The 26,945-nt window shown below is 30.8% G+C and overlaps 4 protein-coding genes across 6 annotated transcripts; all 4 read left to right on the top strand.

Annotated features, from left to right (window-relative positions):
• The first annotated feature begins 1,628 nt into the window (after positions 1-1,628).
• LOC114375813 (isoleucine N-monooxygenase 1-like) lies at positions 1,629-3,955 on the top strand. Its single transcript, XM_028333677.1, has 2 exons — positions 1,629-2,657; positions 3,036-3,955. Exons 1-2 carry the CDS (start codon positions 1,701-1,703, stop codon positions 3,666-3,668), a joined length of 1,590 nt encoding a protein of 529 aa, XP_028189478.1. The 5' UTR covers positions 1,629-1,700; the 3' UTR covers positions 3,669-3,955.
• A 3,668-nt stretch (positions 3,956-7,623) lies between these two features.
• LOC114375405 (linoleate 13S-lipoxygenase 3-1, chloroplastic-like) lies at positions 7,624-10,826 on the top strand. 3 transcript variants are annotated; one of them, XR_003658762.1, is made up of 5 exons: positions 7,624-7,890; positions 8,769-9,089; positions 9,613-9,806; positions 9,923-10,215; positions 10,565-10,826. XR_003658762.1 is itself a non-coding variant. In XM_028333177.1 (3 exons), the coding sequence occupies exons 1-3, from the start codon at positions 8,756-8,758 to the stop codon at positions 9,956-9,958; spliced, it is 564 nt and encodes a 187-aa protein (XP_028188978.1). In that variant the 5' UTR covers positions 7,624-8,755; the 3' UTR covers positions 9,959-10,556. The 3 variants fall into 3 exon arrangements, 1 of the variants encoding a protein (XP_028188978.1); XR_003658761.1 differs by having other exon boundaries at positions 7,624-9,089; XM_028333177.1 differs by lacking the exon at positions 10,565-10,826 and having other exon boundaries at positions 7,624-9,089; positions 9,923-10,556.
• Positions 10,827-18,495: 7,669 nt separating this feature from the next.
• LOC114373179 (nicotinate phosphoribosyltransferase 1-like) lies at positions 18,496-21,946 on the top strand. Its single transcript, XM_028330709.1, has 7 exons — positions 18,496-18,528; positions 18,726-18,872; positions 19,507-19,630; positions 19,744-19,877; positions 19,976-20,037; positions 21,728-21,797; positions 21,914-21,946. The coding sequence occupies exons 1-7, from the start codon at positions 18,496-18,498 to the stop codon at positions 21,944-21,946; spliced, it is 603 nt and encodes a 200-aa protein (XP_028186510.1).
• Positions 21,947-22,997: 1,051 nt separating this feature from the next.
• On the top strand, positions 22,998-24,282 carry LOC114374979 (GDSL esterase/lipase CPRD49-like). Its single transcript, XM_028332708.1, has 3 exons — positions 22,998-23,402; positions 23,502-23,575; positions 24,050-24,282. Exons 1-3 carry the CDS (start codon positions 23,262-23,264, stop codon positions 24,234-24,236), a joined length of 402 nt encoding a protein of 133 aa, XP_028188509.1. The 5' UTR covers positions 22,998-23,261; the 3' UTR covers positions 24,237-24,282.
• Positions 24,283-26,945: the final 2,663 nt, after the last annotated feature.

The raw sequence follows: 26,945 nt of genomic DNA on the forward strand, positions 1-26,945 counted from the left end.
GGTTAACCTTAAAATTAGCAGAATATTTTTTTTACATATAAAAATTAAAAATGATTTAAAAAAAAGATAAATTAAATTAAATATGTGCTACTTTTACAAAAATAATAAATATAATTATTTCTTGCAAACAAGAGTTTAATCAAAGTGTCATTCGGCAAAAAAAATAAAAAATTAACCAAAGTGTATTGAAATATGAAAGGGTCCAATTGGTTTGATGATTAAAATAAGATAAAATAAAATCAAATATAAGGATATGTGTAGAATATGATAAGATTAATTGTAGAATAAGTTTTAATTTTATCTAATATTTGGTGCATGTTAGATAACATTTATATTTAAACAAAAATATTTATTTTAATATGTATTTATTTTATGAGATTTTACCTACACTTTGTATTTGTAAGTAAAAAAATTTTAAACTTTATCTACACCAATGTACATTAGGTGTAAATTTTATAGAATTCTATCAACATCAAATTATTGTAAATATAAATTTCTTGAAATTTTATCAACACTGAGTATTTGTAAATAAAAATTATTTTGAGTTTTACCTATATTAAATATTAGTAGGTACAAAATTTTCAATTTACCTATGACACATGAGTATAGGTATAAATATTTTTTTATTTTTTTTAAAAATTATTCATATTTGTAGGCAAACACGTCCGTAGCCATATGTCATTTTTGTTATAGTGAAACATCCAAAAATTTTACTTTCAAAACATGATCTCTCGTGAGGGATAATATTAATTAAGATGTGGGTCAACGAAGCCATACTTGTGAAACATGAGAGGCATATGCAGCTCGGTGGCTTGTGAAACATCATACAGGCATGTGCAGCTCGGAGCGAATCTCCAACTTCTACACGACTCTGATGCATGCATACAAAACCATTTTTCAAACTTTTCGTACGTCGGAAGTGACAGGTGATGTTACTTCAGACACACAAGAAACTGACAATAATGCAGGGAGTGAGGGGGATTTTTTTCAATACATTTTAAATAAGTTATAGATAATATTTTTATAATCTTATGTTTCTCTCTTTATTATAGGGTCTTGTTAACGCACCTGTTAAGGAATTAAAATCATCGATTAATAAATTAAAATAAAAAAATATTTATAATACAAATTATAAGAAAAATTCAAAAAATTATCAACAACATAATATTTTATCTCTCAATAATAATATTTTTACTTTAAATTATTTTTAATAATAAAAAATTATGAGTCTTATAATTTTATGTTTCTCTTTTTATTATAGGATCTAACTAACAAATGCCTTTACCATTTGTTTTTATTATATTATTAATTTTTTGCTCACAAAATTAATATTTATAAAACTGGACAATAAAATATCTTGATTGGCCTGATACAATTTTTTCTATCAACCAAATTAACTAGTGTTTTAATTCATGAGAAATGCTATAAGATATGATATGACAATGCAACAATAAGATATGACAATGCAACTCGATCTGAATTTGGAAAGATTGGCCCAATATGTAAATTTGGATAGATTTTTCCATCTGAATTTGATACACGCAACTCGATCGTGCCTATTTTAGCAACCGCATTATAAATAGGATCCCAAAAACAATGCAAGAGTGACCAAGAACTTAGCACATTATTAGTGATCATATCAAAGTTGAAACCTAGCACTTTTTTTTTTTTCTTCAATTGAATACCCGTTTTCCATCGTTATGGGTTATGCCCCTGCTTTCATATGGCCCCACCTTCAATCTTTTCTAATTTATTTGATTGTAATGTTTTGTGGCTTTACCATCACCAAAATCTTGAGATATCACTTAGTGGTAAAGCCCAAACTGCCCCCAGGTCCAAAACCATGGCCTATAGTAGGTAACCTTCCTCAAATGCTTGCAAACAAACCTGTGTTCTGCTGGATACACAATCTTATGCAAGAAATGAAAACCGAAATTGCATGTATCCGCCTAGGAAATGTCCACGTAATCCCAGTGACATGTCCCAGCATTGCTTGTGAATTTTTGAGAAAGCATGATGTTGATTTTGCATCAAGACCACTAACCATGGCCACTGATATCATGTCTAGTGGTTATGTGACAATAGCTATTGTACCCTTTGGGGAACAATGGAAGAAAATGAGGAGAATCGTTGTCAACGAATTATTCTCCCCCCTCAGGCACCAATGGCTTCAAGGAAAAAGGAATGGAGAAGCTGATAACATCATGTTTTATGTCTACAACAAATGCAAAAATGTGAACAATGGGGGCCTTGTGAATGTCAGAGATGTTGCGCAACATTATTGTTGCAATGTGACTAGAAAATTGATTTTTAATACAAGGTACTTTGGAAAGGGTAGGGAGGATGGAGGCCCTGGTTTAGAGGAAGTAGAACATGTGAATACTATTTTCACATTGCTTAAGCATGTTTATGCCTTTTCTGTTTCTGATTATATCCCGTGCTTGAGGATTCTTGATTTAGATGGCCATAAGAGCAAGGTGAAGAAAGGTATGAGGACGATGAAGAAGTATCATGATCCAATCATTGAAAAGAGAATGAAGCAATGGAATGATGGATCAAAGACCGTTGAAGAGGACTTGCTGGATGTTCTCATCTCACTCAAAGATGTCAACAATAATCCTACATTGACATTGAAGGAAATCAAGGCCCTAACTATTGTAATACATTCTTTCCTTTCGTTAACTCGATCTTCCCCTTGCATGATCACTTCATCACCAATCTTAGATTTTTATGAACTTAAGAAAATGTCACCAATAAATTTGTTAACCTCAAAATTAAAGTTATGCCTAACTTAAAAAAAAAAATGATTTCCATAAAAGATGTTAAGATAAACCATTGTTGACATTGTCCAAAACCAAGGCACAAACTATAGTAATAATTGTTTTCACATCTTTTCATTCTTTTGTTTTGTTTCTATTATACATGCATCAACACTTTCAAATTCACGTGTAGATTATTAATAGAAACCATACATACATATACATTCATGTTAATTAAATAGATTAACAAAAAAATAATAACAATCAAACATGTAGGAACTTATGCTTGGAGGAGCAGACAATCCGTCAAATGCAGTTGAATGTGCACTTGCAGAAATGATAAATCAGCCATATATACTTCAGCAAGCCACTGAAGAAGTGGATAAGGTTGTAGGTAAACAAAGAATGGTGCAAGAATCAGATATTACAAATCTTAATTATGTAAAGGCTTGTGTAAGAGAAGCTTTTCGCCTTCATCCTGTTGTGCCTTTCAATCCTCCCCATGTCTCAACAAATGACACAATGGTTGGCAATTATTTTATTCCAAAGGGTAGCCATGTGCTACTAAGCAGACATGGACTTGGGAGAAACCTTAAAGTGTGGAATAATGAACCTCACAAGTTCAAGCCTGAACGCCACATAAAGAATGATGGATCTATGATTGTTTTGTCAGAGCCAGATTTAAAGTTCATATCATTTGGCACTGGAAGGAGAGGTTGTCCTGCAATAGTACTTGGTTCTACAATGACTGTAATGTTATTGGCTAGGTTGGTTCATGCCTTCTCTTGGAGTGCACCTCCAAATGTATCAAGTGTCAACCTTGTTAAGGCTAATAATGGGGTTATGCTTCTTGAGCCACTCGTGTTAGTAGCCAAGCCAAGATTAACACCAGGGTTTTACTATACGTAATAGTTAAATGCAAAAAATAAATCAGGAAGAGGTTGTGATTTGTGAATGCATGTTGGCTTCAGGAGTTGAATCACATTTAAAAAAAAAAAAGGTGTTATAGACATAGACATGAGAGGGACCAAATAATCATTTAAATAAATTTATGATGCGGACTTAAGCATGAGAGGAGTCAAATCACATTTTAAAAAATTGAGTGATCTTTTCCTAATTTCTTATGGTGATGTCATTTTGCATTATTATGAGTTCTCTCATCATTGTGTATAAAGAAGTATGTGTTTTTCCGTAAAAAAAAAAAAAATAGTTGTATGGTATGTAAGTTGCTTTTTATTAAAAAAGAATAATGATTGAGGAAATGGTCAACATTATAATTTGTGCTTCAATTCCTTACTCGTCCTTTCTTTTTCTTCTTTCATATTATCATTCAATAATAATTGAAATTAAATCTAAAAAAAATTAAGGCGCGACCCATAACTTAAAAACAAAAATAAAAGTGACGAAAAATACAAAAAAAAAATGAAAAACAAACATAGAATGGAAAACTAAAAAAATAAGAGAAATCCAAAAAATACAAAGAGTAAAAACTAAAATTAAAACTTTTGGTTCCCATTTTAGCTAGGTGTGTCTCCAAGTCCTTCTTTTCCTTTGTCGCCCCAACATTACCATTTTTTCTGTACCAGGAAGCAGAAAGCAATGACAGTTCACAATCTTTGGTCAATCGTATAGACATAGTACTCCCTCCTCCTCGTGAGATTTTCCTACACCAAAACAAAAATGAATTAAAGACATGAGACAATCATGCTGGATTAGGGTATTACCTGTAAATATTATAAGGGTATACCTACAAACATTCACTTAATTTATTGATACATGTCTATTGATAAACGTGGCTTTGCTATTGCCACGAGTGGTTCAGCCAAAAGCCTATCATTGAGTGAAGAAATGTAATGAAGTGCTCAGATACATATTTTTAATATTTTATAACATTAATGCTTTTAATTAATATCCAATGCATCAGAAAAATTCAAAGACATTTTTATAATAGTGCATTATTGACACCTAAACTTAGCTTATAAACTAAAAAATTTTGCACTTTTTCACACTTCAGTACACGACATTAGGTTAATTAATAACTTGACTCTCCTATTTTGTGATTCATTTGCCGTATTTAATTAAACAACATTGTTGTTTCACGTATAAAGTTACCTCATAAATATTTATTTTTTTATTCATAAAAATTAAATAAGATAAATGTCAAAACATTTATAACAACGCATTATGTTCAATCAACTCAGTTGATGTCATTCATTCATATAAATGTTACTTAATTTAAAGTTGGTACAATTCTACAGCTAATCTTGGTTTTGCTACTGCCACAAGTGGATCCGCAAGAAACATATTAATGGTTAACACATTAGGAGGCGCATTCCAAGTGAAGCCATGGAGCAACCTAGCCAACAACATTACAGTCATTGTGGTTTCAAGCGTTATTCCTGGACAACCATGCCTTCCCGTGTCGAATGATATCAACCTTAAATGGTTCTGTCAAAACTACATCCGATCCATAAGTACTCTTAAGGTGGCGTTCTGGCTTGAGCTAGAGGGGTTCATAATTCCACACTTTTGGGTTTCTCCCAAGACCACTTATGCTTAGTAGTATATGACTACCCTTACAAAAAGCTTCGTTCGCACAAGCCTTCACTTAGTTGAGCTTAGGAATATCTGATTCTTGGACTAGTCTCTTTCCACCTACTACATTTTCCAATTCTTTCGTGGCTTTGTTGGAGCAATTTTGGCTGATTTATCATTTCTGCTAATGCCCATTCAGTTGCATTTGCTGGATTGTCCACCACTGCCATCATCTTCCTATCTTCCTACAAGAAGTTTAATCAAGTTGTAGTTGTTAATATATATATATATATATATATATATATATATATATATATTAACATTCCCTCTCGATCTATCTGCCACAAATTCTATTATACATATTTGTTAAACAATAAACAATTAGCTAGGGAACATTTTCGTTATTTATTTAGAAATAAAAAAAATTTAAATTTAAATTTCTTTGAAGCTATTAATTATTATGTTATTTTTCAAATAATAATAATAATAAGATTTTTTTAATTAATACTTTTTGGAAAATTTAGCATTGAATTGAATTAGGAAAATAAAAAATAAATAAGTTAAACTGTTTATAAGATTTAAAAGCTAAATTGAAAATTATAATTTATTAAAAAAAATAGAATTGAAAATCAAAATTTTAAAAATGAAAAAAGATCAAAATTAAAAGACACCTAGTAAATAAAGTTTAAAAATATTATAGCATTAAAATAATTTATAATAACTAATTTTTAAATTCTAAAATTTTGAGTGTAAAAGGTATTCGATCTCCATCATTTATCTATTAATAAGCATAAAATTTTTCAAAAAAATTAGGAATAAAAAATATAATTATATTAAAAGTAAAATAATAGAGGATAAAATTTGCAAATTTCTTAAAAATTAAAAATAAAGTATATCAAATTAATTTGTTGAAAATAAATTTTGTAAAAAACTAAAAAATTAGGATTAAAAAGTACAGTTTACCTAATATTTACAACTTATATAGCAGTTGTTAATACAAATTAACCGTCAAGTTAACCAGGTAGAGTTAGATTCTTGCACGCTTTCTCTGTAGATGGATTTCGGCACCGCTTTTACCAATATAATTAGCAATCATATACGAATATTTTCTATTAATGATAAAAAGAAACATATCATCATGTATAATAACTAATAAGTCATATCAATCGTAATTTATAAATATTGAATAAGAGTAAAAATCTGTTTTATACTAATAATTGCAGTAGTGCATGATTATTAAATTTTTTAATATATATATATATATATATATATATACATATATATATATATATATATATATATATATATATATATATATATATATATAATGCTCAGGTAGAGTACAAATATGATATGCATATAAGGTGTCATGAATTGTTGCCCTTCATTTGTCCTGCTGGCCTGAGTGGACCAGTTTAATAATATTCCTACCTTGCGGAAAAATAATGTTATGTTTTTTGTGATCAGAGATTTTTTTCAATATAATACTTTAGTTTCGTAATGTAGATTTTTTCCCTTAACATAACTCTAGCCACTTTTATACAATCATTTCGATCTTAATTTTAAACACCTTTTGATTTAAAAATTTAAAAATAATAAAAGGAATAAAAATTTCAAAAATATATATAAAAAAATTCTCCTAGTGATCGAGCTTAAATGATGTCATGAAAGTGACCGTTATGAAGGACATGTCCCTTCTCGCTTGTATGAACAAGCAATCTTCCCGTTTTTCCACCCGGTTCTTCTGCATCACCAATTCACTCCTTAAACCTTCCAAATGTGTTAGTGGTATGGCTGAACTATTTAGTTTATGTTAAAATATTTGTTGAATTAGTATCCATCAATAATTATTATATTAATTTTTAGTATCGGCAATCGATCATTCAAGATAAGATACTTATCATATGTATATTACCTATTATTATTTTATATGAGAGTATGGATAAGATTAATCTTGTGATAAGTTAGGTTATTAGTAGATAATTTATTTGAGAGGTCCCTATCTATTGTTAAGGGATTATAAATGTATTATTTCATAAAGTAAATTCATTTTTTATTTTTTATGATGGTCTCTTTTACTGCTTAAAAGTACTTGTTTTTTTACTATGCATATTTTAAGATAGATATACGAAAATCGTCAATGTGACAAGATGATATTTTGTAATTAAAATTATTATAATTTATTTTTATGACACACATTCTAAGACGATCATAAAAAAATCGTCTTATAATGTGACATAGTAATATTTTCGTAATTAGTGAAAACTTAAACTACCACGGATTTCTTAAAAAATGCCTTCGTATTTGTTCATTTAGTACTAACCCTAACCCTAGCTTGTTCTCATTCATTTCATTTTTCGTGGTTTCAATCTCTGGCATAAGGCTCCCGCGTCGCACCCCACTCCTCCCCTCCAAACCCTCCCAGCCACGCTCCCTCGCACGTGAGGCTCTTGCGTCGCAGCAACAACTCCGCAATACTTGACTCGAGAATGAGCCATTCATTCATTCCAAGGGACGACCCCTGACGCTTCCACTCTTTCTTTGGTGGCGGCGTCGTTTTCTCTCCGCTTTACCCATTCATTCATTCACGTTCTTTGTAAGTCCCCTTTACTCCTTCTATCATCATTGGTAAGTCCCCTTTGCTTTTGATTGCGATCGTTTGTGCCCGCGAGAGTTATTTTTTTTCTCATTTGGATATTTTGCCGAGCACCTGGTGCATGTAAAATCAAAAGGTGCAATGCAATGCGATGTGATGCGATGCGATGCACAGTAGTAGTTTAATAATGTAGTGTCTCTTAGAGAACTAGTGGAGTGTGTTGTGAAGCTAGTTAATCTTCTTTTTCTTCTCTAGTTTGACTTGCACGTGCTAATATTTTATTACATACAATTTTTGTCTCTTTTTGTGTGTGTTAATTCCGGTTTTAACAAAAAAAAAATTGAAATTATATTATGTACTGTATTATTTGATTTATTTTGTCAGACATATTTACTTGGTGATACACCTGCTGGGCTTAGAGTATTGAGGGAGAAGGAGCTGATAAATCTTAGAGGTGATGGGAAAGGAGTTAGAACATTATCTGATAGAACATATGATTTCGATACATATAACGATCTGGGAAATCCAGATGAAGGAGTTGAGCTTACCAGACCAACTCTCGGTGGATCCCAAAATCATCCATACCCAAGACGCTGTCGTACTGGCCGCGCTCCCACTGATATAAGTAACATTAACAACTCAATCACTAAGAACTGATTCTTACATGTATAAAAAAATTGACCATTCACTTTATTATAAGTATATACTAATACAGTTCTTAAGGCATTGACTGTGCCAGGATTTTTTTTTTCTAAATTACGCCTAAAATACTCTCTTTTTTTTAATAAAAAAGTTAATGGGTGAGGAGAGAATTGATGAGTTTTACGTTATACAAGTTACTTGGCATATATAACACAGTAAATTGATGAGTGTTACAGATATGCATGCTGAGAGTCGTGTGGAGATGCCACTGCCTATGTACGTACCAAGAGACGAACAATTTGATGAGTCTAAGCTGAACACATTCGTAATCAAGAGGCTCAAGGCAGTGGTCCATAACTTGATCCCTGGTCTTAAGGCTAGTCTTTCTGCTAATAACCATGACTTCAATAGATTTTCAGACATTGACGACCTTTACAGTGATGGCCTGCCCTTGCAAGATGAAATTTTGAAGAAAATTCCATTGTTACAAGTGCTCACAAAGATACAAGAATGCAGCCAGGGACTTCTTAAGTATGACACTCCCAAGATTATTTCTAGTGAGTCTCCCCTTGTCTTGTTTTTCTAATTATTAGAATTTTGGCCTAAACTAATTTCACCTTCATAACTAAACCTCACTTATTTACCTCTTAGTTGTTAGATTTTAATTTTTTATCTCTTTGTTATATTAACTATCGGCGTGCCTTGATTTATGGAGTATATAGATAAAAGATACATATGGCCTAAACTGCTATATATTGTGTAATTTAAGAAACTTTTTGCCTGCCTACCTATTATTTGGTGCAACTGGGCTTAAGGAGAATGTATTCTTTAATGTTACTGTTTTGACTTTGAAAGTATGAATTGAAGCATATATATAACTAGGTCCGTAAAAGGAGGACTTCCACATTACTGTCAACGGTTCCTAGCCAGATTGGATTAAGCTTCATGAGAATTCATCGATGATTATAATTAGTGTTTATTAGCATACGTGGGACTAATATATAATTATTTTTGCAACCAAGTTGTTGTATTTGCTTTTCTGGTTGATTAAACTAATGATCTCATGTGTTTATCATGTAGAGGACAAGTTTTCCTGGCTGCGAGATGATGAATTTTCCCGGCAAGCAATAGCAGAAGTCAACCCTGTTAACATTGAGGGGCTTAAAGTTTTCCCACTGGTGAGCAAACTCGACCCGGAAACATATGACCACCAAGATTCTGCACTCAAAAAAGAGCATATTCTAGGACAACTTAATGGCATGACCGTGCAACAGGTACGTACCTTCAAAATCCTTAATTAAATGACTAATAGTGTGTTGTTTCCAAATCCCATTAGTTCTCTTAAACAATCGGGCCCCTAGTACTAACTTTATTCCTTTGAATTTGTCAGGCAATAGTGGAAAATAAGCTGTTTATGGTAAAGTAACGCGATGTCTATGTTCCATTTCTTGACGGGATCAATGCCCTTTATGGGAGAAAATCCTATGCTACCCGCACCATATTTTTCTTGATACCGCTTGGCACTCTCAAGCCTATTGCTATAGAGCTTAGCCTCGGACCAAGTTTCGGATGAAAACGTGTAGTTATTCCTCCTGTGGATGCAACTACAAATTGGAAGTGGCAGCTTGCCAAAGCTCATGTGTGTGCCAATGATGCTGGGGTGCACCAACTTGTTAACCATTGGTAAGCGAACCATATAAAGTATTTAACTACAAATTACATGCACGTAGATAATGAGACTAAGAAGATTTGTTAATGCAGTGATTGTTTTTCCTTTCATTTTTAATGAGGCTAAGAAGACTTCTTAATGAAACTAAAAGTATCTACTTGGTTGTGCCATTGGCTGCATTTCTCTGGTTCATTTGCTGAACTAAATTGATGTTGCAGCTCTAAATGCTATTGTATCTCACTTGTGTACATCCTGTTTTGTTTCTTCTGCGGTAGGATAACAAATTTTGTAATTCATATAAGTGTTAGGTATTGATTTGGACAGTAATTCCATATCTAAAAGGGTCTTGTTTCCATTTTCCAGTACCTCTTGAGGTTGTATCTTATTTATCCTCTATCATCTGAAATCGTCAAGGCAAATGGGGTAATGATGGAAAAAGCATGGACTGGGACACTGGATCGTGTGCAGACATTTTGGGGCCTAAGACGAAAATGTTAAAGGGTCTTTTTTTTACAAAAATTTTAAAGAGACTTAGTACATTATATAAAATATCAATTTTTATATTAATCTTCTAGCTTTTTTAGCTGCAAAATCAATATTATTTATAAGTGGTTGTTCTATAACATTTTTCTCGTTGTCAGTATGATCTATCAGTGGTTGTTCTATCACATTTTCACCTATTGAATTTGTTTCTGCGTCATTTTTATGAATAATAACAAATTTATCAAAGGCACCACGTTGAGATTCAATTAGCTTTTCAACTTTTCATTTTTTCTTCACGTTGAGTCGCGGAGACAAAGTTTGATCAATAGACAATAGGTTTCATTCAAGGGAAGGAGAATAATATTTTTTTTTATGAACAGAAGATGAGGAGATGAAAAAACGTGAAGAATGGAGTTTTGAGAGTGAGATATGTTAGTTAGGGAATTGGGATGGGTTAAAGAAAAGTTAATAGGGATTTACTTTTTTGGAATAAATAAAATACTTTAAATGATATTAATTGTGATATTGGTTAATTTTTAAAAAGATGATATTGATTGACTAATTTTTAGGAAAGAGAGAGATTCTAAATTATTTTATTTTGATCAGTTAAAATTTGTTAATAGTTAGTAATAAAAAAATTTACGGGCCTAAAAAATATTTTTTTAGGAGGCCTTAGGCTTATGCCTAATTTGTGTACTAATTTGCACGGCCCTGCTGGGACAGCATACAATCTCATGCTTTATATGCTAGCTAGTCATGTAAGTCACTTTTCTCCAAGTAATTCTTTGCATAAGAACTTATGATGAATTTTCTTGGAATATTATACATTAATAACAGTGGGATAAATTAAACCCATAAACACACACACAACGGAAGAAATAAAGAGAGAGAAGAACTTTTTATTTTTACCACACTAACTCACAAACTCACTGGAGGAAGAGAGAAATAAAACTAAATTTCATTCACTCATAATTTATTTAATTGATCATTCATATTCCTAATGTGGCACACGGAGGTGCTTTTATAGGTAGATTATAATAATAAAACATCATAAACTTGGTGCTTAAGATAAACTAATGTCGGTGGCACTAGCTGTACTTCTTAAAGTCTAAGCTAATGATTGTGCAAAAAATGAAAACGGGGCCTCCATTCAGATTTCATAGGCGGTGCAGTAACTTTTTATGAGCTGCTTTGAATTCAACATTCCAATTTTCTACATATGCAGCTTGTAAAACTTCCTACTTAATTTAATTTTAACTTTTTATGAGCTGCTTTGAATTCAACATTCCAATTTTCTACATATGCAGCTTGTAAAACTTCCTACTTAATTTAATTTTTTTAATCGACATATATCAAGAGGCTAAAAGCTAAAATATAATTTAGATTACTCATTTGATTTTTTTTAGTCTCTTAAAGTGTCTTTTAGTCTTAGAGTGTATATTAGATTAAAATATTATTCTGTCAATTTTGGCGTATGTGATAAACACTTATATGATGTGTGACATCTCTACCAGTTTGTCAATTAGTATAAAGTTAATCAAATTAATATGATAAATTGACAAAATGAAAATAATATTAAGATAAGCTACCGCTAAAATTACATTTTAGAATGATATGTTTTTCCAATCTTTTTTGTATTTTTCATTTATGAATTTAATACTTATACATTGACAATATAAAACAGTCTTACACTATCATTCAATCACACATTATTATTTGAATTATTTTAAAATAATTATTTAAATGTCAATAACCTTTATGCAGTACTCAAGGACTAAGTACAATGGCAGTAATAGAAATATGTCTCACAAATTCAACTCTTTATGTGAGTACTCAAGGACAAGCCATGATTGAAAAGGTCACAAGGCCATATCTTGGTAAATCAGCTTCAATCTCACAGAGCATACTAAAATTGAATGCTCCAGAAACCAGAGTCGTCTCATATGAAGCAGATAATGGTTCAGGTAAAGTCTGATTCCATCATCTATTTTGAGTAATATATTTATTATAAAAGAAATCATTGTTTATTGATGCACTAACTTTATTCCATCATCTTTTAATATTACTACTGTGCATTTGTTACTAAGCATTTCAAGCTATGTATATTTTGCACAAAATAGCAGCTAGACAATGCAAAATAGTGTATTTGTTCTTCTAAATGTAAATAGTGTTTTTTTAAAAAGCAATAAGTGTGTTTAGCTCCTTTTCTAATGCTTAGCACTAGTGTTTGAAGTTTGGGATTGCTTCTAGTTGCTCTAGTACTTGGCCTTATTTATAGATTCAAGAGTTGGACTAAAGTTTCCAATACTTGTTATTCCAAAAGAAAAAAAAAATCAACGCAACACCTATGGTAAAAATTGGTATTAAAATGGATCTATAAATTTAATAAGGTTTTCTATCTTTTGTATTTAAAGGTCACCCACCAACCTTGGTTAGTTGTTTTAATTGGAGGATTAAATTGTTTGATGTTTGCATGTTGCTTGCTATAGAGATAACTTACTTTGAAACACAAAAATGAGGCTATCGAGCAACTCAGTGGCTCTAGCGTCATACAACCTAGGTTTGGCATAAATAATTAGCATAAAGGCATAAATAATTAGCCTTGATTACTCATGGACAGTTTCTCTTGATGATTAGCATAAAGGCATATTGAGTTTTCACACACTCAGATAAATAAGTTGTCACACACTCAAATTTTGTTTTATTGAGTTTTTAGAAATACATAATCAATTTTTATTTTTCATATTATTTATAATTTCGTTCTTTTATTTCACTTATTTAAAATCTTAATTGCAAAATATTACTTAGTTTGTAACCATTTAATCTTTTGTGCTGAATATTTTATCAGCAATTGGGATTCATTGTTTAGGCCACGTGTTCCTACCCAAACGTACTTGTTCTTCTCTCACCATATATATGTAAGTGACCGTTCTTCTCACTCTCTGCACATTTTCTTATTTCTCAATTATTGACTGCAAATCTGCATTGCCATTTGATCGTGCCATCAAGCACGTGCATACGTCCACTTCATTTATTTGTTTTGTTATCTAGTTACCAGTCATGGGTGCTGTTTAAAAGTTTTATAGTCTTAGGCATAATTTATATGTAGAACTTAATACAATATCATGTGCTCCTGCATGTGCTGTATAGTGTTTCATAATTGACTTTAGTGTCAATTATTATGTAAATTTGTGCAATATATATGAAATTAAATGATTGTATTCAATTGTAAGTAAGGGACTTCATAAATCTTTAAATGATTATGATACTTTAAATTTTCATAAACCTACACTAAAGCTATGAGAGCCACCAAAAAAAAATCTAAGTTGGTTACGTAAAAAACTGTCTTAGAATGGTTGACATACTAAGACGGTTATGCAGAAAACCGATTTAGAAAGTCACATACAGTACCATTATTCTAAGACGGTTATTCTAGAGAGTGTGCTAAAGTACATACTTTCTACATCGGTTATGTGGGAAACCGGCTTAGAAAGCCTGCTACAGTATATACTTTCTAGATCGATTATTCACATAACTGTCTTAGAAATCAACCCACATTCTAAGACGGTCATTCAAATAACCGTCTTAGAAAGCCTTGTAAACTAAGACGGGTTCGAAACCGGCGTTGTATAGCCTACGACATTTTATGACACCCCTTTTTAAGACGGGTCAAAATCGTCGTAAATTGACTTAAATAACCGACTTAGAAAGGCTATATTCTAGTAGTGTCTTAATCATATTCTTTTAAATAATCTCTTAAATAGTGGATATATACAAATCATTTTAAGGTTAATTAAGGTTACTATCGTCAATGCTCATAGGGATGAATGCAAATTTAAATGTCTTTGATAATCTATTAGGTTTTATCGTTATATTTAACATGTTATAATTTGTATTTATGTGTCGGATGTTCTATAATTTTTCATTATATATGATTTCTATATTAGTATTTACAAAATCTCACATCATTTAAGAGTTAAAATCAATAATTATTTATAAATATCTTCTTCTTTAAACATAGTGAGAGACCTCTCTTATCAAGGACAAAATTTAATGATTTATGGAAATTTGAGGTAGGAACAGGTTCAACTCGGTTGTGTTTGGTTCCACGACGTTCCACTCTACAACCTTTAAAACGTGACATTATGGCTGGACTGTATATAGCTTTAAAACGTGTATTAACTTGAAACTGTCATATAATATATATTTTCAATGATCAAATTGAGAATTGAGGATTTTTTTTTCAATTTTATTTTTATGTATTGTTTGTGTGTCATCTGGTTGCGACATTGGCTTGCAAAAAGTAATAACTAAGTAGGGTATTCATGTCATTTACTTAAATTCAACAAATTAATGTGAGGCTGAGAGAGAACGACAGCAAACATGAGGCTCGAGAATGGCAGCAATACCTAGAGAGAATGAATGTCATTGATGTCATTTACCTCCGAGAGTATTGTTGCCATCAATTCATTCTCTCTAGGTAGCAAACATGAGGCTCCTCATATATTGCACTTGACCCCATGAATTATTTGAAAAATACTACATATAAGGGTGACTCTTGTAAATGTTTACAGGACTATGTAGAACAAAATTTTAGAATTAAAAAATTAGTTATTATACATTATTATTTTGATGTTATTAAGATTTTGATCTACGAAGTATATTTTTATGTTTAATCTGTTTTTCATTTTTTAAAATGCCAAATTTCAATTCTAAATATGTTTCTTAAATAAATAATTTTCATTTACATTTTAGTTTTTATATCTTATAAACATTTTAACCATTAATTTTTAATTTTTTAATTAAATTCCATGATATATATTTCATATATTAAAAATATTTAATTAAATAATAAAATTTAATTATTATTATTATTGAATTAAAACAACTAATATAATAATTAATTTCTTAAATAAAAACATATTTAACAATTTTCTTAGAATTTAATATTAGTGCTTTAATAATGTAAAATAATATATGACTTTTAAAATAATTGTCATAAAAATTAACAAATTTATTATATTTAGAGGGAGAATGCAGGTTTTTTTTATGAAAATATTTCATTAATCTTTATTGAAAATAGTTAAAAAAAATGAAACTAAACATATTTTCTAAATATAAAATTTTAAAAATGAAAATTATTTATAAAAAAACAGAAAGTGAAAATAGATAACGATTTCTCAAATCAAACGCCCCTATTTTCTCATTTTCTTATTTCCAAAAAACAAATAACAAAAATCTTCACTGGCTAACTGTTTAATAAATATGTATAATAGAATTTGTGGAAAAAGCGGTTAAAGTGGGAATATTCAGTCACAAAGTCCTACGCTATTTCGCTAATTTACCATCATTCAATAGTGTGACATCATCCTATTGCTGATCAACAAATTCATCGCTAATAGAGTGAGATATGGTTTCATAGCCGAATTTCATCTGTAAAATTGATTTTTCTAGCTTTATATAAGTAACGACCATTAACAAATTAAAACAAAAAATATTTAGTTCACTAAAAAGTTTCTTTAAAATATTGAATATAATTTTAAAATAAAAAGGATCAAGAACAAACATTAAATAACTAAAAAGAATTAAATGTTTGAAAAGAAATTATAATAAATAAAAAGGATCAAGAACAAACATTAAATAACTAAAAAGAATTAAATGTTTGAAAATAAATTATAATAAATAAGAATAGTACATAATTTAGGAAGAAGCAAAACATAGCCCCAATGTCTCCTACTGTTCAAATGACATAAGTTAAAAATAAAATCATAAAGTCAACATGCTATCTATGTTTTAGACGAGTTGTGAATAATAATAACACTACTGCAGAAAGGAGTGACAACGATGATTTTAAACGACATACAAAGACAGTTCAAGATCGTCTTTGAAGCCAACATGTTGACTTTCGACAACAGTTTCATAAAAACTGCCTTAGAAAAAATGTGATGGTTATTATCTAAGAACAGTCTTAGAATAATATTCTTCTAAAATGATTTTATATTAAAAATCGTCTTAGAATTGTTTTTTTAAAATAAAAAAATGAGAATTTTAAAACGGTTTTTTAGAGAACCATCTTAGATTTTCTAAGATGATTCTTTGAAAAATCGTCTTAGAATTCTCATTTTTTCTTTAAAAAAATTGAAGATTTTAAGACGGTTTTTCAAATAACCGTCTTAGAATGTACACTTTTTAAGACTATTTTTAAAAGAATTGTCTTAGAATGTCTTTTAAAAAAAATTAAAAATGCTAATAAAATAAAAGAAAAGAAAAGAAAAATTCTAATAAAATAATAAATGTTAATAACGAAATTTTTATATCAATTCTAATAAAATAATACAAAAAAGGAAAATAAGGGCATTTTGCGAAACTAGGCTTCATGATCATCACCATCATCATTAATGACCATAAGATCCATATATTTGTGAAATGGCCTTAGCCTACATTCAACACCATAATTAAAGCAACATTGATCATATGATTGCACAATTAAATTTTCCATTAAGCTTAAGAGGCATCTTTGTATAGCAAATAACATCAAAATATACGATGCAAAATTGTATGAAGGAACTACAACGATGTTTTCTAGACAATCCAGAATGAACAAGGTTATACTTATATTTGAAATTGACCATTTTTACATAATTTAAGACAATCATGAAACTCTAGCCAGTGTCTTACCCTCTAGATAAACCAAAATAAGCTTTTAACTGGAAAATGTTCCAAGAAACACTATCTGCTTTTTTTGATTCTTTGGCTATTTGCTCTTGTAAAGCACAAGAAGAAATATAAGCACCAACAGATTGCCCTATTAGATAAATCCTATTAGACAGTAACAAAACAAAGGAAAAGTTAAATCTCATTGTTGAATGTCTAAATATATGATGATGAAGGAATCTTGTATCATAGTAGCACGTAACCTAACATTTTTTTATAGATTCAAATATTTTTAACTAGTTGCTTTCTTTTTCATTTTTTGTGAACAAGGAGGAATCATTAGAATTTAGTATTTTTTATTGAAAAAGAAAACCTATTTTCTCCAAAAAATATTTAAAACAATCACTGAGTTAGTATTTTACAATAGAACTACATGTCACCTTGTGCATGGATCTCTTCCTTTGCAACAAGAAATAAATAAGAACAAAAATTGAACACATACCTTGTAGAAGATAGCATCAGTTTCAAAAAAAGTAAGCGAAGTCAATCAAAACATAAGCACATTAAATTTGAAAAAGTAATAAAAACCAGGGAATAAAACTTCACAACTAAAAATGTTGCATTTTACGACGCGAAAATGACATCGGTCCTTGTTGAACCGTCTTAAATTTGATTGTGGTGGCAATTTTGTAATATATATGACTTTAACAAAGACGGATATATAAAAACCGTATCAGAAACTTGCATTCCACGGTGGTTTTTTGTAAGATCGTCATAGTTTCATTTCTCTTCCAACAAAACTACTCGCGTCTCATTCATTCACACACTCACTCACGCTTACGCTCACACTTGCTTGCAGTAGAGAAAGAACCCTAAAATTCCATCGCCGCGATGAACATGCATTGACGACAACAAAGACCTTGACCACGGGGACGTCGAACTCGACCCGAGCAACGTACTCTGAAGAAGGTGGTTCACTTTTCTTCAGATCTAATCAAAGAAAGAAATGGACGAAGCGTTGGAAATGTCATGTGTGAAGGACACAAAGGAGAGGATGGCGGGTGTGGAGCGCCTCCACTAACTTCTAGAAGCGTTCAGAAAAAGCCTATCCTCTTCCAAAACATCCAGATGACCTTTATCCTCTGTTGAAGCTGAAAATGGCGGCGAGGAACACCGAGAAGTTGATAAATGTTAGAACCTTGTTTTTGATTTTTTTTTCTGCTATAGTTTTTGATGCGTTGCTTTCTCTATTTTTGAAATGAGATTGGAGTTCTAACTTTGTGGTTTTTGAATTTTATTTTTTGGATTGTGTTTTTCCAAGTTGCTACATCGAGCTTGCAAATGGAGGTTTGGTTCCTGTTAGTGAAGCTCTTAAATTTGTTTCAAGTTTGATTTGTATTTTCGAAAGAACCCCTTTGGAGGGGAGCACACTGTTTTTTCTGGTTTGGAAGAATGCATGATGTTCGTGGCTAATTACAAGCTCAACGAGGAAGACATTGATTATATCAAAAATAATTTATCTGTTTCATGTGAGGTACATTGTGTTCTCATTTTCATATCTTGGTGTACACTCGTGCGCTCCTTTTACTCTCAAATTTCTTCAATAGCGCATTAGTCTCATTCTAGTGGGATTCACATGAATTTCATCCAATGAAAGTATATCAGAATGATGATTTTAGAAAGTGTATTTCTACCACTTCTTTTATTGTTACAGCCCTAGACAACCAAATAGAAGCTCCTTTGTTTTGTACTCCTTAAATTCACAGTGCTATTGGTCTGTTTCTTTTCTCTTCTGTTTCGCTTTTCTATTTTGATTAGTTAGTAATGTCATGTTTGTAAACATTATCAAGCATTTTTTCTCTGAAATAATATACATACATACATATATATGTATATATGTATATATATATATATATATATATATATATATATATATATATATATATATATAAATGAAGGATACAGAGAATCGAGGAACTCTGTTGTTGGACAATTTTATTACTTGTTTCTTTTATAAATAGCATGGAGCCAAGTTTAAGGCCAAAATAATATGGTTAATGATCTAGTTTACATGCTTTTGCGCAAAGTTTGATGCTGCAGACATTTTTCTAGTAGATTCTCCCTTCAAAATAAAGTTTCAACTTTGATAATGATTGATTAAATCATAGGATGGCTTCCTTGACTATCTTAGAAGAATTGATTGTTCTGATGTTGAGGTGTATGCTATTCTCGAAGGATCAGTTGTTTTTCCTATGGTGCCCATACTGAGAATTGAAGGTCCAATTGCCGTGAGTACGTACTTGCTACCAGTAAATACTCCTTTTTAGTTTATATCCCTGTTAAATTCTTGTTTCTTCCAAGGACTATCTACTTCTTGCATTAAATTGACTTTTCTATTGTTCAAGTTGTTCAATTGCTGGAAACACCTTTTGTCAATCTAATTAATTTTGCATTATTAGTTTCTACTAATGATGCAAGGCATCATTTTGTTGTTGGAAAAACAAAAACTCTACTTGAGTTTGGACTACGAAGGGCACAGGTTATAAGTCTTACTGGAAAAATAATTGATGGAAAAAAAATCAGGAAAACTTTCCTCTCAATGATTCATCAAAAGAATCTCACTTATTTGAAATGTAGGGGCCTGATGGTGGAGTGGGTGCATCAAAGTACAGTTACATTGGGGCATTTGATGCAACAAGGTATTATCTATTTAACAACTTCAATTCTGGTATGTTTGGTACTATAGTAGGGAGGAAAAGTTCATTAAATTATGTGTATATCTAGCAGTTATCATGCCTAGGGTTTTTTTGGAGACTACAATGCCAATATAGTACAAAGTGTTAGTATTGGTTCTGACAATCAATTAAATATATTTCTAAGTGAGATTTGTTAATAACTTGCAAAAAATAAAATACTTTATTACTTCAAATTTAAGATGGCAGGGCACAATTTTGGCAGTATGGCATGTTAATTCTGCTTTTTATATTATGTTAGTGGTTACCCTATGAGTTTGTACTTTGTAATTAGGCAAAGTGTATATATATGTTCTGAAATTATGAAGAATAAGGTTCAAACGTTGATTGCCAATTTTTCTTGATTAATAATATCAGAATTTACATCGTGATATCATTATCAAGTTAACATCGGCATTCCTTTTTTATATTGCCAACTTGATTGCCATCATTTCGTTTGTAATACATACCTTGCATAATGCCTAAAGGGACAAAATTCTATTTGATTATTTCCAATTATTATATGTCTGAGTGAAAAGGTGGGTTACATCTTCATACAGGAAGAAAAAGTTCAGTAACAAGTTATGAGGCACTACTGTTTGGTAGGAATATAATAGGTAAACCTGTTAATAACTAGGGATGCTATTTTTTTCTAATTTATGTCATATTCTGCAGTTCATGAAAAACAATGCAGTGCAATTAGTTCACACATTTATGAACCTCTTTGGATATTGTAATGCCAGAATTTACAACTGGCAAAGAGCAAATTTCTTATAGGATCAAGATTGGAGTGTGACAAATGCAATAATAGAATTGATTGAGAGGTAACAAGTAAGTTTACAGAGAGAGTGATAACATAAAATCATAGAACAAAGGAAACCTTGAAATGATGAGGTAGATCCTCTAGTAAGTTTTTTTAACCTTTCGTATCCTTATATTAGTTATATATTTCAGTTATCAGTATTGTTATTGTTTGTTATGACTTGAGTCATATTCTGATATAATTCTTTTGCTTACTTTTATACATACCTTGTTTGTCCTACGATATGCAGAACCTTGACGAGATTAAAGACAAATCGCTTCGTATTGTGATTTGTTGTCACTACTCCTGATTTTTTTGTTAAATGTGGTTACTGGTTATTACATATCTCGATCATTTGTTGCTCTCAGTTCTAAAATTAACTTTTTTTCTGGAGAAAATAGTATTTTTACCTATGCCTAAATCACTGCCCTTACAAACTGCCCTCACGACTTATTGGTTAGAAAACTTTAGTGCCTAGAGGCACCATTATATTTATTTAACTATTTGAGTTGAAATTTCCTGCCAAACTAGATTATCTAGTCTCAAATGAAAATCCTTAAAATTTGTGTTGTATTTGTTTTACCTTTGTCTATTTACATTGTTCGGATGTTGTACAAGCCCATACTCTTAAATTGTCAATATGTTGATACTATAAATATAAGCACCATTATGCATCTTGAAAATGAGTGTTTTATATCAGTTCTATGTACAACTTTATGCTATTCGGATGTTGCTTTTTGCCTTCCTTTCACCATTTTAGTTTCTTGGTCCTTGAAAAGTATATAGCTCTGAACAACACTTGATGTGTCTACTTTTCAATCCTTTGTTCATCAAATCTTATTAGCTTGCATACAGGGCAGATTCTGCAGCTGTGACAATCACCACGACAGATCTTGTTAGCAAGAGTGTGGCAATTGAGTCTCTGGTATTACTTGTTACTATTTTTTGCTCACTTGTTTTAAGTTGAGGGAGCAACCACACTAGTTTGGGTATGGAAGAATTTTATATTCCTATTTCTAGATCTCATATAATCTTATGTAGATTTCTGGAACTAGAGCATCTCCTCTTGTTTGAGCACTTCTCTAAATTAAGTTTGTAGTTCTACAACCATAGAAACAATATAAAAAGAGGGATTACATGGATACAAAATTTTGGATGTATCCTTCAGTTTATCCAATTTGTTACGAGTGCATCCCACATAGGGTAGTGATTCGAGGGCACCCCACATAGGTTCTATAGCGTAGGCATCAGGAAAGTAATTAGCTTGTGATGCATAGATGACTCTTCCCCTAAACTCTAGAAGGTAAAGAACCTTATTAAATTCACCAAACATCAACCACAAAGAAGAGAAGGTTGATCAAAGATATTTAAGATGGATCTAAAGCTGATTTCTCATAAAAGGAATAAGGTGATCATAAATAGTCAAGCACTTCCAAGAATAGTGGTTATTATAAATAGAAAAAGTAATAACCTAAGGATGGAAATCTACTAAAGAAATGATATAAGCTCTAGCAATCTCACACAAAACCCAAATACCACTTATCCTTTGGTTTCTTAGACAAAAGCAAGCTTCTAATCCCAACTTGTGCCAAAAGACTTAAGCTTTACTAAATCTACCATGGATCCCATACAAAAAATAATATTAGGATTATTTCCCTAATAAAACATGTTGCATATCTATAGCCATATTTATTCATGGCCCCTCATACATTCCTAGATACAATAGCAAAATTTGTACAATATCCATGGAAATGAATGAGTTATAAAATATCATCCCACTTTAATTAGGACCTGGATCAAAATGAAGAAATCTTCCATCATTTGGATATTAGCATCCATTCCTTATGAAAACACAAAAACTTCTTTAACGAGTTCTGCATACCATTCCTAAGTTTTTTTTTAAAAAAACAAATATTTATTTCATGAGTTGTTTGTTGTATATTTTTGTGCTTAGGTAGTTATTTTATGGTATCCAACTTCTATTTTTTGTTGTTATTGAGATTTTTATGTTGGCTATACTGCATTCGGATTGTGATACTTTTAATGCTACAACTAATGTTGTGGTAGTATTGTTTAACCTTTTTTTCTTTCAAAATTTCCAAGAAATTATGTCTGATTATGTGTTTTTCTTTATTGCAGGATGCAACAATTTAGAAATTTCCTAACAAGTTGGAAAGGAAACCAATCATGTTCTTACTGATAGACTAATATGATATCATTACACATAAATGTGTTAACTTTTTTAAATTTGAGCCAATAATTGAATGAAATAATTACTTTTATATATGCCTTTATGGGATGCATTATGATGGTCAATGAGTTTAATTTATTACACCTTGACATGACATAGGACGATATAATTCTGTGAGGATACTCTGGTTGGAATTCAATGTGTGTTGTGCAAGTTCTGGATGAAATTTTGTACTTTGGTGGTAATGATTCTCTTGTTCCACATCCAAGTGGCCTTGGTCAACATGTACCTCTCCAAGAATGCATTGAAAATATGAGAAAGATTGTTATCCATCTGAAGGTAAACATTCACTCTAGAATAACACTTTTCTTATCTTTATATAAATGATACCCTTCAACCTTAAAGTATTCCTTTGACACAAATCCTTATTATTGCTAGAGCCTTTCAAAGAAGACTCGCATTTTATTTCTCGGTGGTCCTTCTGTCAATGAGGCACAAATTTATGGAACTAGGTTTTGAATTCAATCTAATTGCTATTTAATTATTATAATTTCAACAAAAAGAAAAGGAAGATAACTACAAGTTAGTGATTTCCTAACTTGGGTCAAGACTATGATTATAATGGCTAACAAATATACCAAGGGTATGCACAGAACTGATCTATACAATCATAAACTAGGTTTGCTTTTATATAAATAAAATATGTTCCGCAAAGTTCATTTGATCTATTTTGGTCTTCAGAATTTAGATTCACCCTGAGTAAAACAAAGTGGTTGTATCTAAAATTTGACATCTTCCACTCGAAGCCAACAACTAGCTTTTGAGTTTTGAATTCATATATATACAGCTAGCATATTGCAAGTTCAGGGGATGACTGATTGCTTTCCTAGAGCATTTAACATCCTTATTGCCTTTGTTCTTTGTTTTTTGGAATTTATATTTAAATCTAAGACTCTGATGAACACAATTTTTGGACTTTTAACCAGTGTGCTACAAGGGCAGCGATTAAGGAACAATGAACCTCGTCGAATATATTCAGAAGCATGTTTAGAGTTGTGCAGTGAGATGAACATCATTGCAATTGATCGGTGGTCTACACTCTGGGAACCTTGCCTCTGGGAGCAATATAGTGGCAAAAGGGATCCCATGTGCTATGAACATGGACCACTATGACTGACATTGAAACCTCTTTCCCTTGTCTTGGGGTAATTTGTATTAAGAACTTAGGAAAAAACTATTTCATATTGCAGTCGTATACGTAATTGCATGTAAAATAAAAAATAGTTAAAAAAATGTATACATATTCAAAATATATTGACGCAGACTATTAAGCACCAACTTTTTTTATTAATTTTTCTTCTGAATTTTATTTTTTTTATAGAATATAATGGTTGTTAATAAAAAATTCATGACTAAAACTTAAATAATTTTATCATTTATTCTACACACATGTATTATTTGTAGAAGCATATATGATATGAAGTTTTGATGATGCCAAAGATGAGCGCAATTTAAGTCAAGAATTCAGAAATGCAAGAAGAACGATGTAGTTGATAGGATCTTAGAAAGAATTCCTCAATTGATGTACAGGTTTGGCTAAAGGAAATATTTTACAAAAGTTTTTTAAGAACAATTATCTTTTCAAAAATATGATATTTCCTCTCTAGTAATTGATTACCAGATGATGTAATCGATTACGAGTGGCTAAATTGATTTCTGAAACAATTTGCAAATTTTGAATTTGAATTTAAAAGCCTGTAATCAATTACACAAGGTATGTAATTGATTACCAGAAGTTTAAATTGTTTGTAATAGCTTTTAGAAATTTGAATTTAAATTTTAAAAGCTTGTAATCGATTACATCATTTGTGTAATTGATTATCAGACACAAAAATTCAAATTCAAAATTTGCAAATTGATGTACAGGTTTGGCTAAAGGAAATATTTTACAAAAGTTTTTTAAGAACAATTATCTTTTCAAAAATATGATATTTCCTCTCTAGTAATTGATTACCAGATGATGTAATCGATTACGAGTGGCTAAATTGATTTCTGAAACAATTTGCAAATTTTGAATTTGAATTTAAAAGCCTGTAATCAATTACACCAGAAGTTTAAATTGTTTGTAATAGCTTTTAGAAATTTGAATTTAAATTTTAAAAGCTTGTAATCGATTACATCATTTGTGTAATTGATTATCAGACACAAAAATTCAAATTTCAAGTCTGAAGAGTCACAACTCTTCAGAAACTAACTATGTAATCGATTACCTCATTTATGTAATCGATTACCAATAAGGAATTTTTGAAAATAACTCCCAAGAGTCACAACTGTTCAAGAAGTTTTTGAATGGTCATCAAAAGCCTATAAGTAGGTGACTTCGGATACGAAATTCCTTAGAGTTTTCCTGAACAAATTGTCTTATCCTCTCAATACCAAATTGTTTTATAACTCTCAAAAAGAATTCCTTGGGCAAAACACTTGCAAATTCAATAAGGAATCTTGAGTGATATTCAATTGTAATATCTTTCTCTTAAAGAGAGAATTCTTCTTCTTCTTCTTATTCAAAGAAATTGATTAAGGGACTGAGGGTCTCTTAAGTTGTAAGGATTTCTGAACGCAAGGGAAGGGTTGTCCCTATGTGGTTTAGACTTTGTAAAAGACATTTTACAAGATAGTGGAAATCTCAATCAGGTTGCTTGGGGACTGGACGTAGGCACAGGGCGTGGCCGAACCAGTGTAAAAACTGAGTTTGCATTCTTTCTTCCCTTAAACTTTTGTTATTTAATTATTGTTTATATTTTTCTTTAAAGAAGTTTGTTTTTGAATTTTTCTTAGAGTAATTCATAATAAGGGTTGCATTGTTAATCAAAAAGAGAGTTAACTTTTAATTGGGGGATAGCTTGTGTATCTTAATTCAACCCCCCTTCTTAAGATAACTGAGGTCACTTGTCTAACATTATTTAATTATTATATATTTTAATAATTTCTTTCTAGTTATTAGTTATTTATATTTTATCCACATCCATATCCATATCCCTAGTATAATTGAGAACCTTTTTAGAAAAAAGTTGCCCCATGACAATGTCTTATCATGTTTTTTTTACTAATTTTGGGTTTTTTTCCACTAACTTTGGGAAATATATTATAATTAGCTAATATATTACTCTTTTAACTTGCATATAGACATGCCATAAAGAAAAACATCTTCATTAGATAACTTAGAAGTTAGTAAATTTTTATGGTCACAAGTGCAAGATAATTTTAAACTCTTATAACAACACATCTAACATAAATGTTGATGAAATATAAATTATTTATTAGAAATTAAAATAAGACAATGATATTTGCCTGTTGACTTCAGGCTCCCCCCTTTGTCTCTTTCAGCCAACACTCTCCTGATCCTCTTCAGTCTTCATTTCTCTTTCTCTCTCTTCATTTCCTCCTTTCTCTGTATAGCTTCTTTCGTTCTCTCTTTCACTCCCTCCCACTGCCTTTGAATATATGTATTTTGCAACATGGCCAGCGAAGAAGCACCAAGAACCTTTGAAGAGCAGAATGAGTCAAACTTAATCGGCAATAGCGTAAACAAATCTAATTTTCCCGTTTATAGTTTTCGCTTGCTTTGCTTTTGATATTGCTATCCTCTGAATCATGATTCACACTCACACATACAATATTTTTCAATACTTGCAGATGTCGCCCAACAACGTGGAATCTGGGGAAAGTAATGAAAACTCATGAGTCGTGATCCAATTTGCTTCTTGATTTTGATATGTTCCATGATGTTTTTAATTGCTAGATTGTTAGTTTTTTCTATATGGTCTATTAATTACCTATAGTTGTGTGCACTCGTGTGAATTTAATTAGAAAGATAGTAAA

This window comes from Glycine soja, chromosome 11 (assembly GCF_004193775.1).
Source record: "Glycine soja cultivar W05 chromosome 11, ASM419377v2, whole genome shotgun sequence".
Classification (NCBI taxonomy): domain Eukaryota; kingdom Viridiplantae; phylum Streptophyta; class Magnoliopsida; order Fabales; family Fabaceae; genus Glycine; species Glycine soja.